Source organism: Hippichthys cyanospilos, chromosome 17 (genome assembly GCF_059441005.1).
Source record: "Hippichthys cyanospilos isolate Australia breed blue-spotted pipefish chromosome 17, RoL_Hcya_1.0, whole genome shotgun sequence".
In the NCBI taxonomy this organism is placed as follows: Eukaryota; Metazoa; Chordata; class Actinopteri; order Syngnathiformes; family Syngnathidae; genus Hippichthys; species Hippichthys cyanospilos.
The window spans coordinates 12,224,282-12,242,219 of NC_142385.1; the positions used below are offsets into that span (position 1 = coordinate 12,224,282).

At 42.2% G+C, this 17,938-nt stretch overlaps 1 protein-coding gene across 3 annotated transcripts in view; it reads left to right on the forward strand.

The window, feature by feature from the left end:
- The window catches only part of dusp3a (dual specificity phosphatase 3a), a 63,975-nt gene that overhangs the window by 1,815 nt on the left and 44,222 nt on the right, over nucleotides 1-17,938 (forward strand). For 2 of the 3 annotated variants that reach the window (XR_015868402.1, XR_015868403.1), the window contains exons 2-3: nucleotides 1,518-1,750; nucleotides 3,535-3,740. Coding sequence is in view for 1 of the 3 variants with exons in the window: in XM_088439213.1 (XP_088295339.1) it covers nucleotides 1,518-1,750; nucleotides 3,535-3,764 (463 nt within the window). In the remaining 2 variants the exon portion in view is untranslated. Of the gene's footprint in view, nucleotides 1-1,517; nucleotides 1,751-3,534; nucleotides 7,591-17,938 lie in introns of those variants that run through there. The other variant, XM_088439213.1, reaches the window with a different exon arrangement.

Here is a 17,938-nt window from a genome sequence, read left to right on the forward strand (position 1 = left end):
CAGTCCACCTCTCGAAGGACCGTCCATCATGTTTTATTGATAATTTTCAGCTATTGTCAAGGAAAAAGCGGATTGACAGTAGAAAGGAAGGCGAGGAGCTTAGCGTCCCACCTCCCATCATCATCACCTTCCTCTTTTCTCTTTTGGCTGGGAGAAAGACGGATGCTCCGCGTGCGCTTTAATGGATTGCCGCTACATCAAGATCGATGTAAAACTTGCCAGTCAAGCCCGGAAACAATGTGATGTCGACAAGATTCCCAACGCTTTCGCCTCTAATCTGACTTGTTTAATTAGAGCGCTGTTCAAGTGGGCGTGTCCAACAGGAGGAAAAGGTCACGTCGCGTTATCGACGAGCCATTCAAAGCTCGCGACCCCCTCGGGGACCCCGCCAACCTTTTTCTGCTGACGAGTCCGCTTCGGCGCAGCCGTAATTGGATCAAAGCCGACAGATGGCCGTTGTTTATGTTGCGTTCTTCGCATGAGACCTAGACCGGGGCAGACGAGGCGGTTTTGTCCTTGAAAATGTTCATTAAGTTCTCCGAGAGGCTCCCGGAGGAGTTGACCCACTTGAGGCCTCAAATCCATACTTTGAATCGGAGACGGAGCAATTATCTCCAAACTCGTGGTGGGGGAACCTTAAAAAGAAGACAAATCAAATGGAAAGATAATTAAATGAAATTTTCTGCTAGCCGGCCGTAAATATCGAACCACGCTATGGAAATACACATAATAGCATTTATGGCAATTTTAAAAGGTCTTTAAACATTTAAAGAATAAATACTGTACATGTAAATACAAATAATATATTGGGAAGGCGAGTGCGGTGAATAACACAAAAATAGTGTACGTTGTACTGATTTCCCTGTGTTTACAATAAACGAATCCCAAGTCTTCCACTTGGGATTAACTTTTCACTATTCATGAACAATCATGGCCAAAAATGTAAACAATACACGGAACTGTCGCTTTTCTATCATCGCACAAAGCAAGACTGAAGTTATGACATTCATTTTCTTCAGCAAAGAGTGAGCTGTTATACTGTACTTATTTTCAAGTGGAATTTAGCCAAACTAAACAAGGCTCCACCATCTAGTGGTCGATAGTCGAATTACACCGCAAAGCTACGCATCGAGCGAAGACCATGTCATTTTTCCGCATGTCTATACTGACATACCGTAATGAATAAAGATAAATTATATGTAGCAAAATAAAGGCAATACGGATCTTACTTGTTTTGTATTCCCACAACAACGGATAAAAGCGGGAAGAACTGGCTCAGCTAAACGTGTTTATTGTGAAGCAGCAAAATGTTCCCTGAGCAGAGAGTTTTTTTTTTTTATGAAAGATGCAGCCTATATATCACTTTTAAACACACTTTGCTGACACGCTTTTTTTTTTTATCACTGCAGTGTAAGGTTTGCTTTTTGTTGTATCCACGCGTCAATCATCCCTCCAAGTATGCTGTTTCAGTGCTTTATGTTCCATCAGGGGGATGAACTTGTCTCCTTCCTCCGCAGGTTCGTGGCCCAGAATGCAATGCGCCTGCAGAAGCTGGGTGTGACGCACGTGCTCAACATGGCGGAGGGCACCTCCTTCATGCACGTTAACACCAGCGCCGACTTCTACGCCGGCACGGGGATCGCCTACCACGGCATCAAAGCCAACGACACGGAGCAGTTCGACCTCAGTGCCTTCTTTGAAGAGGGCGCCGAATTTATCGACAAGGCCCTCGCGCACAACAACAACAAAGGTATGAAACCAGATGTTTTTGGCCCAGTTAAAAGCATGGGTTTTGCTTTTGTGCAGTGTTGTGTTATGGCGCATCTTCGACACCAGGTGGTGCTGTAGCACGCTCATTGTCAACGTCTGTTCAGGGGTTAGAAATTTTAAATTGCTGTCAATATTTTTTTTTCTCCACGTTATGATTAATGTGATTTGGAAAAAAAAAATCAAGTGTTTTTTTTTTACCATTTTCTTCAGGTTAAAATATTTAGGAAATTAATGTTAACGATCAATTTACATATTTTACGATCTATGTATTTTTCCATTAAACACTTCAAAATGTTTCTTGTTTGAAGGATTTCCTTTTTTTTTTTTTTTAATTTCAGGCATTTTGATGCACTTTAAGCTTTATTTCAGATTCAGAATAAGATGGAACCAGTATAAACTTGTGCAAAAAGTAATGGTGACATTTGCTGAAAGTTGATTTAAATGACGTTTTCCTTTCGACAGTCTAAAAAAAAAGCGATTTTAGCTATCTTTCTACAATTTTCATAGATAATTATCTCATTTAACTGCAGCGAGAGGGTAAAAAATAATGAGAAGCGCTGCTCTAGAGTCCTGCTCCATATTTTATTATCAGATCATGTCTCTTGATATCAGCAAGGCGCGACACCTGTTGCACGTATTGTTCTCCTCTTCATACATGAAATGATAGATATCAAAGGTGCTGCATCAGCGTTCCCCGAAACAAAAAAAGAGCGCTCCCACTTGAATATTCGGAGCCAAGATCCGGCGCGCTTTGCCGCAGTGTCAGATTTTGCTGCGCGTGACATTATCGGCTCATTTTTTCGAGTGTTGTTTGCGAGCCAGCTCTCAAAGGTCAAAGGTTGGAGGATTTTAATGAGCAGCTGCATCCCCATTGCTGCAGTATGCAGGAACTCATTTTGCTCTCACCTGCCACTATACGACACCGCTGATCTTTTTATTCACTTCACAGATGATGGAAATGTGGATGTAAGGAAGAGGAAAAATGTGTTTATTCAAAATATTCCCAAACATTGTGGAAATTATGTCATTTCAGTAGTCTGGCACAGTGGTTCTCAACTTGTTTTCAACAATTTACCCTCTGGTTTTATTTATTTATTTATTTATTTATTTATTTTATTTCAGTCAAGTACTTCCTCCCCAAGTAACCCAAGGATCTCTCCTGTATTTTATTCAAGATAGATTATGGAAAATCATCGGTTTTATTATTGGCTCAGAAAGTTGTCATGAATCAATGCACAACTCTATACAAAAAAACAAGACATAGAAAACTTTGCAAACAACAGACTTTTATTGTATTGTATTATTATAACACAATTTAGCAATTTCAGTGCTCTAGATGCAAGATCCAAGAGTTTTATCGTCATAGTAATACCAAGCAATGAAATTCTTATTCTGTTCACTTCCCCGAGCAGATTACATTCCATAATCGAGCAAATAATAAGGTAGGCAATAAAACCAAAACAGTAATAGAGCAATAAGGGCAGTTATAATGAACCACTAATAAACGAATGTCTTACATTTTGAGCATATTACGGACTAGATAGAGTGGAAAAAACTGTATGCATATGAGTCCAAATCTCCAACATACTACGTGAAGTAAACTATTATTTCATTCTCCAGTCCACAGAGATGTTGCCCGCTATGTTGCGGGAAAACATAAGAAAATCTGTGCCTCGGTTCAATAAAGCCAAGGAAACCTCTAGACTACAATACCCACAATGCACCGGGCTTGCATCTGAGCCCTCTTGTTGTTTGGTCCACCAGGCAAGGTGTACGTGCACTGCAGGGAAGGCTACAGCCGCTCGCCCACCATGGTGGTGGCCTACCTCATGCTGCGCCACAAAATGGACGCCCGGCAAGCGGTGGCCACCGTGCGGCAAAAGAGGGAGATCGGGCCAAACGACGGCTTCCTGCGCCTGCTGTGCCAACTCAACGAGAAGCTGGCCCGCGAGGGCAAACTGAACGGCGAGGTGGGCAAACTAAAGACCAAATGAAAATGACCTTCCATCATGCCTTCCATCGGTTTCCCGCTGCACTCCGGGACTCTTCTCACAAACCAGCACCCGCGTGAGGGGTTTTCCGGAGTACGCTTTTTATCGAGTGTAGATCATTCCGCGCAAACACACGTCCATGTTTACTTTCCGACCGCCGCGGCGAGCCGCCGCAAAATCTCACCGACCGCGCCGTAGACGTAGCGCTCACGGAAGCGAGCTACTTCAAGCATTCCGACGCTCGCGATTCCTAACGTAAAAGAAGACAGCACAATCATTCCGAGAGGTTTCACTGCCGCCAATGTCGGAATCCTAAAAGTCAAGTACTCGGCCGATAACGATGCGACGTAACGATGCATTCCGTGAATCCAAAGCGTTTTTTTTTTTTCCCCAAACCGCCGGTGACCCCATGCTAACATGCTAGCATAGCGGCTCCCGAGAACCGACCAGACGCTTCAGATTGTCACTCCAAATTGATCATTTTATCCACTGCCAGATCGCACATCCCATAAATGCATTTTTTTTTGTGTGTGTGCAGTAAAACATTGCAATATATGTCAATACTCCCATCTTATATACAGCATATTTAGAACGTCAGGACATCTGTCAGTTATTTAACAGTCAACTACAGTATGCCTAGTGTGTCACCCATCTCATCAACTCACTATTTATTCCTCCTTTGCTATATGTATAAATATATGCATATGAATATATACATGTACTGTGCGTACTGTATATACGTGTTTATTGTACGTGTTGACATATATGAATGTATGAGCAATGTGTCTGTAACGTGTAGGTATATCGTCCGTGCGTCTTATATATCACTTTATATTCGTCTATATGACTAAATAATCAATCTCACTCATTTACATGTGCTGCAATATATTAATATTGAAATATGACGTGCATGTAAAAGTTCCCTGTGGCGACAATTGTGTGATCCGCAATCATGAATTGTGCGTCTACATTGCGACACAGGTGGCAGTCTGGATCATGATCATGTCATTGCATCCGTGTTTGTTGCTTAGCAACGCAGTTCGTTTCTTTTTTCTCTCCCCCAAAGCGAATGTTCTAGCCCTCATGTGCCCAGAAGCTGTGTGAAACGGATTTCCAGCACTATACGGAGACTCCACTAGGGGGTGCCCTTTCATTACGTTTCAAAAGCAGTTCCTTTAACCTTGTGCACACTTTGCAAACTATACACATTGCATTTTTTCCCCTAATTTTGTGAATGCTTTTAAAGGCGTAGTAATGATTTATTTATGAATATTTTTTTCCCTTCAACCGCTCAAATTGTTCAGTGGCATCAGTTTTGTCCATACATACATTGGTTCTATTTATTAACACCCACAAAAAAATTGAAAAATGGTGTGGTATGTCTTTGTAGTCTCTGAAGTGACCATGACACTTTAAGACATGGCCATTAAGTGGCCTCTACCGCCACCTACAGTTTTGAGGTGAAACACAGGTCAACAAAGAATTTCCTGTTGACCGCCATTCAACGGAATGTTGCAAAAATCGCAGGAAAATTAGTCATAAATCCTATTAAAATGCATCTAAAAGATTGTAATTATAATGGTTTTATATGGTCCAAAATGTGGACAATTATCATTTTTGTACACAAAATCCCGTACGTCTAACTGCGATCACATAGAAATGTCAGAATCATTACATTTTGAAATTTTACGTTTTTAATCATCTGCTGGAAATTTCAGCTCCTTAGTGTTTTTTTTTCCCCCCATTGTAACATAAAGCCACAAGGGTTAAGGAGGTGTTGTGTGACGACAGTTTTTGGTGGACATCCAACCAAATGTGTTCCAGCGGCAAAAAACATGGCCCCCACTTGACGCAGACACGACTAAACGCTGCCAGATGCATCGCAGCGCTCTTACAGCGCTTTTTGTTGACTTCTGAACATGCGTCGTCAGGTCAAGTTCTATCATGGCCTCCTTACCTTCTGGCTCGCTCCCCTCACCGCCGTTTATCCTTTGGCCAACACGTCGCTGCGCGCTGTTGTGTTCGTCCAAATTGTTTGGCAACAAGGATCAGGTGCACTCGTTCAACAAGCTGAGATCTTTGTCAAAAATGTGTCACATACTGTTTTTCCACCTCATCACGACCCGGAGACCACACAAAAAGTTGCACGGATACAATATGGCCTCCTTTGAGTCACACAAATCTGCTGCTTCACCAATACCCAAAACGCCTATTTAGTACTAGCTTTTTTTTTTTGTGATTCCCAGCACAAAATCCAGCCAGCTTTCACTTTTTCATATCAAGCTTTGGGTCATGTACGGGCCAAATCAAATATGAACAATATTCACGCTCACATTCACACCTATAACCTTGGCCTTCAATGAATCCGAATGTGGTTGGTTTTTGAACGTGAGAGAAGCTGTGGTTGGAGATTTGAAAACCAAGTTTAAAATGTTTTATTGTATAGTTAAGTACATGTACTCAAAAAAGTTAGGGATATCAGGTTTACAGGTGAACAAAATTTAACCTCTGAATTATCCAAAATTCAGTGTTTCAGTGTTCTGCTCGATTTACTGTCCTCTAACGAGGAGTGTAACTTCAAAATTTCGAATTCCACGGAAGACTCTCAGTATTGCCTTAAAAGAGGATGAAATTTGTTTTTTTTTTTTAGTTTAGGTTCATCCCAAATTTAAAGCACTCATGCAAAAATGGACCAATAGTCTACTCCCTTTTCACGACCTTACATTTGAACATTTATGTCAACGTGTATGCTGCTATAGCTCACAAACCAACACTGCCACCTGCTGTCCTGTCAATGTAATGCTTTTAATCGACCCCCAACTGTATTCTGTTCCACGATTCGCCTCATTGTGTTTTCCCGTTTCCAAGTGTAGAATTCTTAGCATTGCTACTAATTTTTTGCTGTTGAGCGGCGGTGAGCCACCAGCATCACTTTTGGGAGCGTTGATCACGCTCCATGTTGGTTTCACAACTGCGAATGTCAACTTGTATATCGTTATATATATTACGTAATATGTAACAAGCACTAAGTGGTGAATTGCTGCATTTAATGTCCAAGCTGGCCTAATATATCGGTCGGTAGTAACGTTTGTTTAAGCGGTTAATGGGGAGGTTGTGAGAATGGAGTTTAATTGTTTTATGTGCGGAAGGCGCTGGAGATGTTGTTCTCTGACAAACGATGACATCACCGGCCCGTGACCAGTAACTGTGATGGATTCACAGCGCTGGTTTGTAGAAACATTTTTTTTTAACTCCCCGCTACTTTCCTGTTACTGTGTTATGATTTTTTTCCATTTTTTATTTTGCGAGTCCAAACGTGAAGTCTCCCGTGGTGTAATTTGGACATCTGCGCTTGAAGTCTCCTTTTTTTGTGGGAAGCCCCACGCGGCCGACAACCGATACCCCGCACATCATGGAAACTCATCTGGCTCGAACTTGTTCACCTTTTTCCCCCTGCTACGTTTTCCCACCTGAGAGCTTTTTAAACAAGCGGCGGAAAGGAGTAACAAAAGCGGGAGTTCGGGCCAGGTGGAGTGCAGACGCAAGTGTGGACGCCCCTGTTGTTGTCTTCAATGGTTTTCCTACAAAAGGAGGCCGCTGCCTGACTCCTGCTTTGTCCGCTTTCCCTCCCGGTGACGATGATGACGATGAAGACCACGACCCAAACGACACAGCCCACCTGAAGCCTTACAGAGTGTCGATTAATAGGTCTAGTTCACCTCATACGGCGGAGGGGGAGGCTTTATTGAAGTGCCCTTGATTTAAGATTGTGTTTGTTTTTTTCTTATCCAGGACGACTTTGTTAAAAATAAACTACCGAGTTATCATATGTGCTATTGGCTTTGTTTTTTTTTTCTGCTTTACCGTATGTTAGAAACACCTTTGCAAATACAGTGGGCCCCCGTGTTACGGATGAATCCGTTCCGCGGTTGGGCTCGTAAGGCGAATTCACCGGATGGCGGGCAATCCAAACCTATGTTAATTAGCTAACACGTTTAGTTTAGAACCCCAGGTAAAAACGTCAAAATTGTACATATTAAAAATTGGTACCAAAGTAGTATAGGAAGTGCTACGTATACTTTGAATTAAGCAGTAAAATGCACTATAAATACGGTTTTGTAACTCACAATTGAACAAAGCTTTACTGTTCCGCCATTTTGAAACGAGTGAAGCCGACCAATAGCAGACCAGCATCTCTGTGAGGAGATGCCGAATAGTAGCAGACCAGAATTGTAGTCATGCGTTGCAACTGAAATTATGCATAATTACCTACAAAACGACCTGCAGATGGAGACGAAACAACACAAATACAGCCAAGCCCCTAGGGTCATGACAGTTGTTTTTGTCGCAAAGCGAGAAAAATACCTTAAAGAGGGGATGAAAAAACTCAGTATTCCACGTCGCAACATGACAATAACGTAAACCAGGGATGCTATAACCCGGGGGTCCACTGTACAAGTTTAGTTGTCAATCCCCAAAAATGATTTTTATCATTGCTTATTTTGTGCTTGGTGGAAATCTTTTAATGCTTTACTGGATTCTGAAAATCTTAAAGGCATGTTTTTAACTCATTCACTGCCAGGCCAGTTACAAACATTTTTTGACTTATAGTTTCCAGTGGAAGAAAATTAGTTAATTTTTTCACTGCCAGCTCTGTATAAAAGAATCTTTGACGTCTGTGTCCGTCAATGGCAGTGAATGAATGAGAAACAATCATTTTGACTTCATAAAAACTAGGAGGACAGCAGCGGATGAAAACAACGATTTTCAATACCCCTTATCCTCATTTGTATTACAGATTACAGATCCGAGCCTGGTCGTCAGCCAAGACCACAGGTTCGAACCCCAAACTGAAAAGCTACGGGGCACACATGCAGAATCACGAGGCAGGAAATGACATGACACGTCATAATCAGATAGTTACGACTTGACCACTGTGCTTTTCCAAATCTGGGTGTGAGGGGTGTTTCAATGCATAAGACAGATCTTCTCTGCCTGACTCCTTGGAAGTCTAACAAAGCCGTTGTGTGGGCCCTTGAGGGTCACAGCAAACCACAGACTCCGAATTCAAAGTATAATTCCCATTAATTCCGCAGCTCATAAATTGTTTGAAATGATCTGTTTTGTTTAAAAATTACCCCACTGGCCCCGATCCGAACAACCATGTCAGTGGGGGTCGGCTGGAGAAACGTGCCAGGCACCGATAGCTTGGCGCAGGGCAGGAAGCACTGCGAGTAAAAATTAGCCCGAGCGAATTATATTGGTCCCTCACCGCCACTTTTATTCCAAAGCGGCTCTACGTTCTCATCAGCGTGATGAAGTGACATGTATTCCAAGTATGTGTTTGCTCGCGCATGGAAATGTTTACAACTTTAGCCAAAAATCAGCCGCTGACTACATCCTGCGGTTCGCTTGAAGAAACGCGAGCCGGTGTCAATACGGATTTAGTTGTTTAGTTGAAATACCTCAAATGCCTAAAAAACGTGTTTATTTTCGTGAGTCATGTGCTCATTTGCTCATATCCGCTAAGCTAACAACACCTGATGTCGGATGCTTGTTTATGGAGGAAATGATTCATGAGCGAGAAACAGGACATGTAATCAGTCGCAGGTATTTCTGGACTTTTTGCCATCGACGTTTTCATCAGTCACTGCTGAGAATGTTGTCGGCGGTGGACGTGACGTCGGGCTTTCAAAATTTGCCTTTTTCCGTTTGCGTAGCTCGTCCAGAGAGAGAGTGATGCTCCAAGGCCGCCGTTGAAGAACATCTGTGGCACAGCATTGCTTTATCTAGAAATATGAAGGCGGAGGATCCATTTTCTCAGATCTACATCCAAGTGGTTTCGCCCGCAGTGTCGCTCGTTTCATCCCCTGTGCTGTTTTTTACTGCGCCGCATGTGGACGATCTGCAGACGCTTGCCAGTACAACTATAAAACCACAACATCACGCCCAACATGACTGCGTGTCAGATTTAAAATTGATCGTAAATTTACAACAAGCTATTTGCCAACTTATCCTCAGCAAACCTTCTGTACGTGGAGAAGGAGAAGCTAGCGTGCGTTAGCATCCGGTGAAGTCATATTGAAGTGCCCAAATCATGATATTATAAAAAAAAAAAAAATCCTAAAGTTGCTTATTCGCATTTGGGTAGCGGGCTTGCTGGTGCCTATCCTAGCAGTAGGCGGGGACACCCTGAACTGCCAGCCAATGGCAGGACACACACAGACGACTAACCATTCATGCATCCAATCACACCTAAAGACAATTTAGTACATCTAATCTGTGGAGTTTTTTGGAGCCCAAGTGGGCTCGGGGAGAACATGCAAACTCCACACAGGAAGGCCAAAGCAGGATGGATTTGAACTCTGATCCACTTTTTATATGTGCATATAAATTAAATGTTGCACATTGACACCCCTCATGACGCTGATGTAAAGCCGATCAGCCACGACGACAATGTAACAACAAAAAAGCAAACTTTGCATCGATCGGTAATGGGTCGTCTCATCGAGTGCTCCCAAACACACATTTTTTTTACACTTAGACATCTTCTACAGTAAGACTTTGTAGCTAAGAAATAAAACTTCGATCCTGGAATGAAAAGGGAAGTAAAAAACTAACATCTTTTTTGATAAGGTGGGAGTGTATTTACTCTTGCACAGGCTGTATGGAGGCGGTATAGACATATTCCTAGGGATTATTCTTGTCATATTGCCTCTTGCGAGCCATTTTTGTCTGCTTGATCCAATACTGAGAGTGCAGGTTAAGCAAGGAATTCTGAGAAATACAACCATCCAGGAAAATAACACTTTTGGGGTGAGAAACCTTGATCTAAAAATTCTAGATCCTACTCAGACAAACACCGGTAAAAGGAATCTCAATTTGAATGCAACCTTTTGTTGAATTCCCAAGAGAGCGCGCCGCGTGTTGACGTTGGCTAGTGTTGGAGGGTAAAAAGTCAGGTGGGGTTGTTAAAAAGCAGACCTGGCATTCGCAGCTTTCAAACATACCTTTTAGCTGCCTCGCTAATTGCTAAAGGCTGCGCGTGATCATCTTGTTGTGCAACCAGATGTTGCTGCCTGCATCGACACACCTCTGACATGGAACAATGCGAGTTACACAAAGCGTTTGAAATGTTCGCAGCGCGGCGCCAGACGTACACACGTCTCGACTTTGCGATCCAAATGGAAAGCCAGCTCGAATACAAATCGCAGTCCAAGTAAACATATTAATGGACGTACCCCAACTGTTCAATGCTTCAGTAGTAAGTGCAGAAACTTGCTGTTCTGATCATGAGCCGAACAGAAAATTTCACAACCGGCTTTTGATTCATGAATCGACCGATAGATTTCCAAAAATCATCCACTTCCACAGCTGGGCATTTCGGTACCAAATCCACCTGCCGTTGACGGAATTCTCACCTTCGGCGAGCACTTCCGCAATTTTGGGGAATGCTTTATGATGTGAAGCCTCATTAAAATCCACAAATTTAGAAAAAAACTGTCTGTACTGACCTCGATCGATAAATGTGAACCTGCTTCAGCCAGCACTCAGTATGTTTTTTTTCCAAGGTTTCGCTTCATAAAGCACACGCCAAAAATGCGGAAGGACTCACCAAAGACTGGTTGATTTTTCTTTTATTATTATATGTTATATATGTTATTATATTATTCATAATTAATGGAGACTAGAAAACCTACTGCAATAAATGAAGTAGGATGTGCCTCCTTTATATACGGTATTTTTCGGACTATAAGCCACAACTTTTTTCTCATGATTTGAACCTTGTGGCTTATAGTCCAGTGCGGCTTATGCTTTTTTTTTTTTTGCTAGCCACCAGTAAATAGTCAATAGTAAAAAGAAATCGTGTTTATCTGTCAGTCATTTTGTGGAACACCTATAAAATACAGCTGAAAAGACGTGAATCACTGGCTATAATATATATAAAAATTACGTATAAAATGAATAAGATCTTGGATAAAAGTTTGTGACGTGTAATTTGATACATGATTGTATATATGAAATATGCGCAATGTGTTTATATGTTGACACTGTAGCTGTAAGTGGGCTATTAAAAAGCGTTGAATAAATATTCACAAAAAAGATATCAAACTTCTTTATACCATCTTTCTGGGTAAATATCTGATGTTATGACTTGTGTCTTATAGTCCGGTGCAGCTTATTAATGACAAACACTGTTTTGTTTTTTGTTTTTTTGCTCAATTTTTGCTGGTGCAGCGTATATACGTACCGGTGCGGCTTATAGTCCACAAAATACGGTCTTTGGATTTCCGTCTTTGACGGAACAGATGAATGTTGCCCTCGTTCAGTCGTAGCTCATCCCGACGTCACCGTGTCACGTATTGGCTCGTGCCGCGGAAAGGTGCAAGGGTGCAAGGTTTCCGCGTGCGCCAAGGGGAAGCTGCACCGTGGGTGGCCTCGCAATTGACAGCGCCTCGCTGCCATGGAGACTTTCTGCTTGTCATTATCCTTCACTGAATTAAACACCGCGGGGGCTAGATGATTCTCACATGCTGGTTTGCTTGACTTATTGATCTTGTAATGGAAAAAAAACAAGTTGAAAATAAGCACACGTAGCATTGGCGTTTGTCTGCTTGTACTTACATGCTCAATTTGCGCCTCCTGCATACGATCCTGGGAGATCTGCCATTCAACGGGGTATGCGAGACCCGCCGGCGTCTGTCACGCTGCCCTTAAATCATCCCTTCAAAAATGTAAATAACAACGTAAATGGAGCTTATTTCGATTTCTTGGTGTTATTTCGAAGTTCCTATGCCTGGAAAACCTGCACTTTGTCAGTACGACTATCCCAAAATACACATCCTAGGATATTGGTACCGTCGTAGACCCAGGGACAGGAGGGACTAGTTCTGGCAATAGAGGATTCTGCGAATAGGAGACCAGGTGTGATCCGACTGGAGTAATAGTCCTCAGGTACTTGTGGAACAGGTGGCATAGGAACAATAAGCAGCCAACAGAGATTCTTGGACAATAGTGGAGGCATTGGTAAGGCACATTAATCCAGCAGCATGTTTTAAGTCTCCCAAAACCCCAAATTGGGGTTTTTGAGTTTTTCCTTCCCCTTCTGGGAGCTTTGACAGGGGGCTCCTCCCACCTGTGGTCCCTTCTGAAGGTTTCTGATTTTCCCCAAATTGGGGTTTTTAAGTTTTTCCTTTCCCTTCTGGGAGCTTTGACAGGGGGCTCCTCCCACCTGTGGTCCCTTCTGAAGGTTTCTGATTTTCCCCAAATTGGGGTTTTTAAGTTTTTCCTTTCCCTTCTGGGAGCTTTGACAGGGGGCTCCTCCCACCTGTGGTCCCTTCTGAAGGTTTCTGATTTTCCCCAAATTGGGGTTTTTGATTTTTTCCTTTCCCTTCTGGGAGCTTTGACAGGGGGCTCCTCCCACCTGTGGTCCCTTCTGAAGGTTTCTGATTTTCCCCAAATTGGGGTTTTTGAGTTTTTCCTTCCCCTTCTGGGAGCTTTGACAGGGGATGCTGTTGTGTGCCTTACACCGAAAAGATGTCTCTGTGTGACTTCTTTTTTCGAAAGAAGTCTCAACATGACCTCTTCATCGGTGAAGCCCTTTGAGACTTTGGTGATTCAGGGCAGCACAAATAAAATTTAATTTGATTTGAAGTCTCAATAGAAAGTCCCGCGTTACCATAGCGAACTTGAGGAAGTCAAGGCAGTCAATTTGAGTCTTTCATAAATTTGAGCCGAGCAAATCTCAGCTCCTGTACCGTATTTTCCGGCTCACCTTCAATGAATGGCCTATTTTAAAACCGCTTTCAAAAATAGGGCACACCGCGTTATAGGGCGCGTAGAATAGAAGCTACAGTAGTTGCTGGGGTTGCATTATGAATCCACTAGAAGGAGCTGCGCAAAACGGAATGTCAAAACAATCCGATAATTTCAAATTTATTAATAGACAATACGAAATTAAGAAAAAAGATGTTTTGTGGAATGGGGAAAAAATAATTTGATTACATTAAAAGACTGTTTAGATCAATACCAAGACGAATCAAGAGTTTAAAAGTATATAGTTAATTTGGTTAACTAATATTTGTCATCAAATTACAAGCAAAAATCTTAAAATATGTTTTTTTTGGTATTTAAAAACAGTTTCCAGGGAATTACCAGGGAATTAAAAACCCTCAATCTTAAAGTGCGTAGAATAGGCCCTGGTAATCAGAAACCGGAAAAAAAAAAAAAAAAAAAAGGAAAGGATCTTGGGAGCTTAGAGCAGCTATCCTAAAAGCTAAGATCAATGTTCTGGTAACGTTTAGTTGACTCCTTCATAAGAACAGCACATGTCGGACAAGCGAGGGCCTCGGGGTTGTTTGGAAAGAGCGCCGTTTAGTGTCTGAGGTCCGGCCAGCCTCGCTCCCACAGGCCAACTTCCTACTTGGCAGCTTCAATGGAAGTACTATCTATTTTGAAGATTATCTGAACGGTCCGCAGACAAACAATGACAATTTGGGGATTTACTGCCGCCAGGGTGAAATCTCCGTTTTTTCCTGCGCGGAAGACTCATAAAAGATCAGAGCGCTACGAGCATCCCATTTTGCGCTTATTGTGCCTGCGCTGCCCCGTAGCAGGCGCTCAACTTCGGCTGACCTCGTTCCCCGCCGGAGAACCCAAAAAGCGGGGCTGCTGCCAGCAGATAAACAGTCGGGATAAGAAGCTAACAACTCTCGGTGTTTCAAGCGAGCGCCGTCGACAGATAAGCGACGTTTGTCGAAATCGGACCTTCTCGAAGTCGAAAAGTAGCAGCGCGCGCTAGGCTAGGTTGTCCCGTGAAAATTGGAATTCTCGTCCGGCCTTGCCATCTGTCAGCACTTGAACTTGAGATTTCGCTGTCAGAATTGATCAATTTCCGTCCGCGAAGGGCAGTTTGCGAGAAGGTCCCGGTCCGGCTCTTTACATCCAGCGTTCTTCGCATATCTGAGGCTTGCGAGTGTGTGCGAGCGCTGGTTGCTGGTTTTTATTGTGGTTGTGTGCGCTGATTGCAGCCACATGTGGGTGCAACAACAACGTAATTCCGCGTGGATCGGAGCTTGATTGACACCCGGCTCGCGTTTGCGTCGAATAGCAGTAGGAACCACCGGACGTTAAAATGCGACTTTGAGTTGCGATGACTCGACGCGCGTTTTCACAAGGAGAAAGTGGTGATTGTTTTACACTTGCAGAATGTTTGTGTGACATTATGAAGACAAAAAGATCGGAACTTGTCATATTCCAAAGCTGGAACAGATGAATTTTGATTCATTTCAATGCAGACAATTACTGTATTTTCCGCACTATAAGGCGCACCTAAAAGCCTTATTTATTTATTTTAAAGCTGACATATTCCAGAGCTTGAACAGATTAATTTGGATTAATTTCAATGCAGACAATTACCGTATTTTCCGCACTATAAGGCGCACCTAAAAGCCTTATTTATTTTTATTTTTAAAGCTGATATATTCCGGAGCTTGAACAGATGAACTTTGATTCATTTCAATGCAGACAATTACCGTATTTTCCGCACTATAAGGCGCACCCAAAAGCCTTAATATTTTTAAAAAGCTGATGGTGCGCCTTATAATCAGGTGCGCCCTGTATATGGATCAATATTGAGATTTGTAGATAGGGAAAAAACTGATAAAGTAAGCTTTACTTGTTTCTTTTGTGTGTTTACAGTTGAACAAGCTTGGTCATATTGACATTGAGTTATCATTTGTTATTATTTGAGTTATTATTGTTATTACTTTGAGTATTACGATATTGTGATTGAAAATGTTTTGAAATATGTCCATTAATTGAGGGTGCGCCTTATAATCCGGTGCGCCTTATACATGGAAAAAGTTTTAAAAAATGTCATTAATTGAGGATGCGCCTTATAATCCGGTGCGCCTTATAGTGCGGAAAATACGGTAATGTTATGTACAAGTCCTCTATCTTCTTTGACACAATTAACACCTTCATGCCCAATGTTGTTTTGCGGCATATTTGTGTCTTAAATGATGGGATCACCGTGTTTATGCAGTTGTTTAATTTTGTAGAAAAACAGCAGATCGCAGACATGACACAAAACTAAAGTCATTTGAAATGGCGACTTTCTGTTCTAAGAAACGAAAAGAAATCAAGTTAAACGTTTTTTCACTTTGATGGCAAATTCAGATTAAAGGGGTGGCAAATTAGTTTTAACTTTTGATAGCTTTAGTAATGAATTAAGAGCCAAACAAATCTGCTAATACAAAAATAACAGTTCTCAGCCATTAATGTGGTTGAGCCTAAAACATAAAACAAAGGCCAAAAAAAAAAACCCAAAACAATGAGCACAGCAAGCAGCTTTCAACGCTTAATTTATAGACCTAAAGCGCTCTTCTCAACTTAAATGAAAGTTGCGCTCTGCCATCAGCTGCAGCGCTGCAGGCTTTCTTCCAATGTGGTGAGCATCTGATTGTTGTTTTACTGCAACGATGATTAAAAAAACAAAAACGCGAAGCAGGGCCCGGGGGGGCTTCGAGGGGGAGTCATAAACGTCCAAATGGATATTGTGACTGACGTCTGTCGCGAGATGCTAATCGGAAGAGCTTGGCACTACTTCACACAATCCAAAAGACACATGGGCTTCATCTAGTCAGGATTTTTTTCTTCTCTTAATACAAAGTACCTGCGTGAGGAAGAAAACTCCAGAATCCAGAATTGGTTCGATTTTTTAATTACTTTGTCCTCAGTTTTCTTATGGAGTTTTCCAGTTGTTTTCTGGTTTGTACTTTTCATTTTCATGGTTATTAAAAGCAGCAGAGACACTTTTAAATGAAACATTGTCGTGCCATGAGAGATCATCGTGATCCAATAATTGGTCCGAAAATTAATAATGTATTACAAGGGTGTGAGTGCGTGTCTTTTTATCGATCTCGCGATCAATTTAATCGAGCCATAAAATGAAATGATTTTCACGGAAGAGGTGCAATTAACCCTTTGTATCCACCAGTTGCAATTTATTTTCTATACCATCATGATAACTTCGTAGTAAACAAAACAGATTGTGTACGATTTTGTGACGTCATCGTTTTCTTAAGATATGTACTTTTTGCAACCTTTTTATTTCGTTTTATACTAAATGGCCCTGGACATTGCCTTTCCTTCGTTGCCCTCTAGGGGGCAGTGTTTCCCCACTCACCAGACACGCGTATCAGCCTTTTAATCGAATGAAATTTCACCTTGTTTTGCACTCGCATTGAGGGTGAGAAAGAGCCGAACAATGAATCAAAAAAGTCACTTGGACCAAAGAAAGGGCAGCGCTTATCACGCTGAGCTCATATGGAGCAGGAGCGGACCTGTGCAGGCTCACTTTTGCTGGCTCTGTCAACCTCATCCTTGATTTTTATGTTTGACAAATCAAAGAGCGGCAGCAGCGCCGAGAAATAAAAAGGCCAAGACTAGAGGGACCTTCGGGTCTCCGGGGGCAAACGCGAAGAGGCCGACATGTCATTCTGATGCTAAACCGAGTCCGCGGGGAGAACGCGGATGAGATCTTAATTTGGAATGCTTCTCTTTCCTCCGAGGAGGCTCCATCTGTCAACGCTCGTCATAGCGCTGACAAGCTAAGGATGCCAAGAGGCTCTCCGTCAACAATGTCTAATTTGAACCAGATCCACAAATAGCGCCGGGCTTTGTATTTTAGTACCTGGGTTTTCAGTGGGGACTTCATACTACATCTTTATTAATTCATTCATGAATACTACTTTTCAAATCAGTCCTGTTATCAGTCTAAAAAGTGAAAAAAGGTGTGTGCCATCTGGTGGCATCATGCGCATCAAGGAGGAGCTTCATTTAGAGAAAAGTAGTCCTTTGCTGCCACTGTGATCCTTTTGGTGGGCATGTCAACTATTCCCTCGGTAATTTTCACTGTCCATATTCTGGAAGCAGTGCAGAAGATTACCTGGAGTAGCGCTAGTACTGCTAAGCTAGCCTAGCACTGTAAAGAGGTCGCCATTAGCACCACAGCTACATTAGTAGCATGTGGGGGTGGGCCCTCTATGAGTGGGAGTGCATGGCAAATTATTAACTTGTCATTTCAGTCATTTCTTGTTGTTTTCCTCGGGCGTGGTGGTTATTTATATATATTTTCATATATATATATATATATATATATATATATATATATA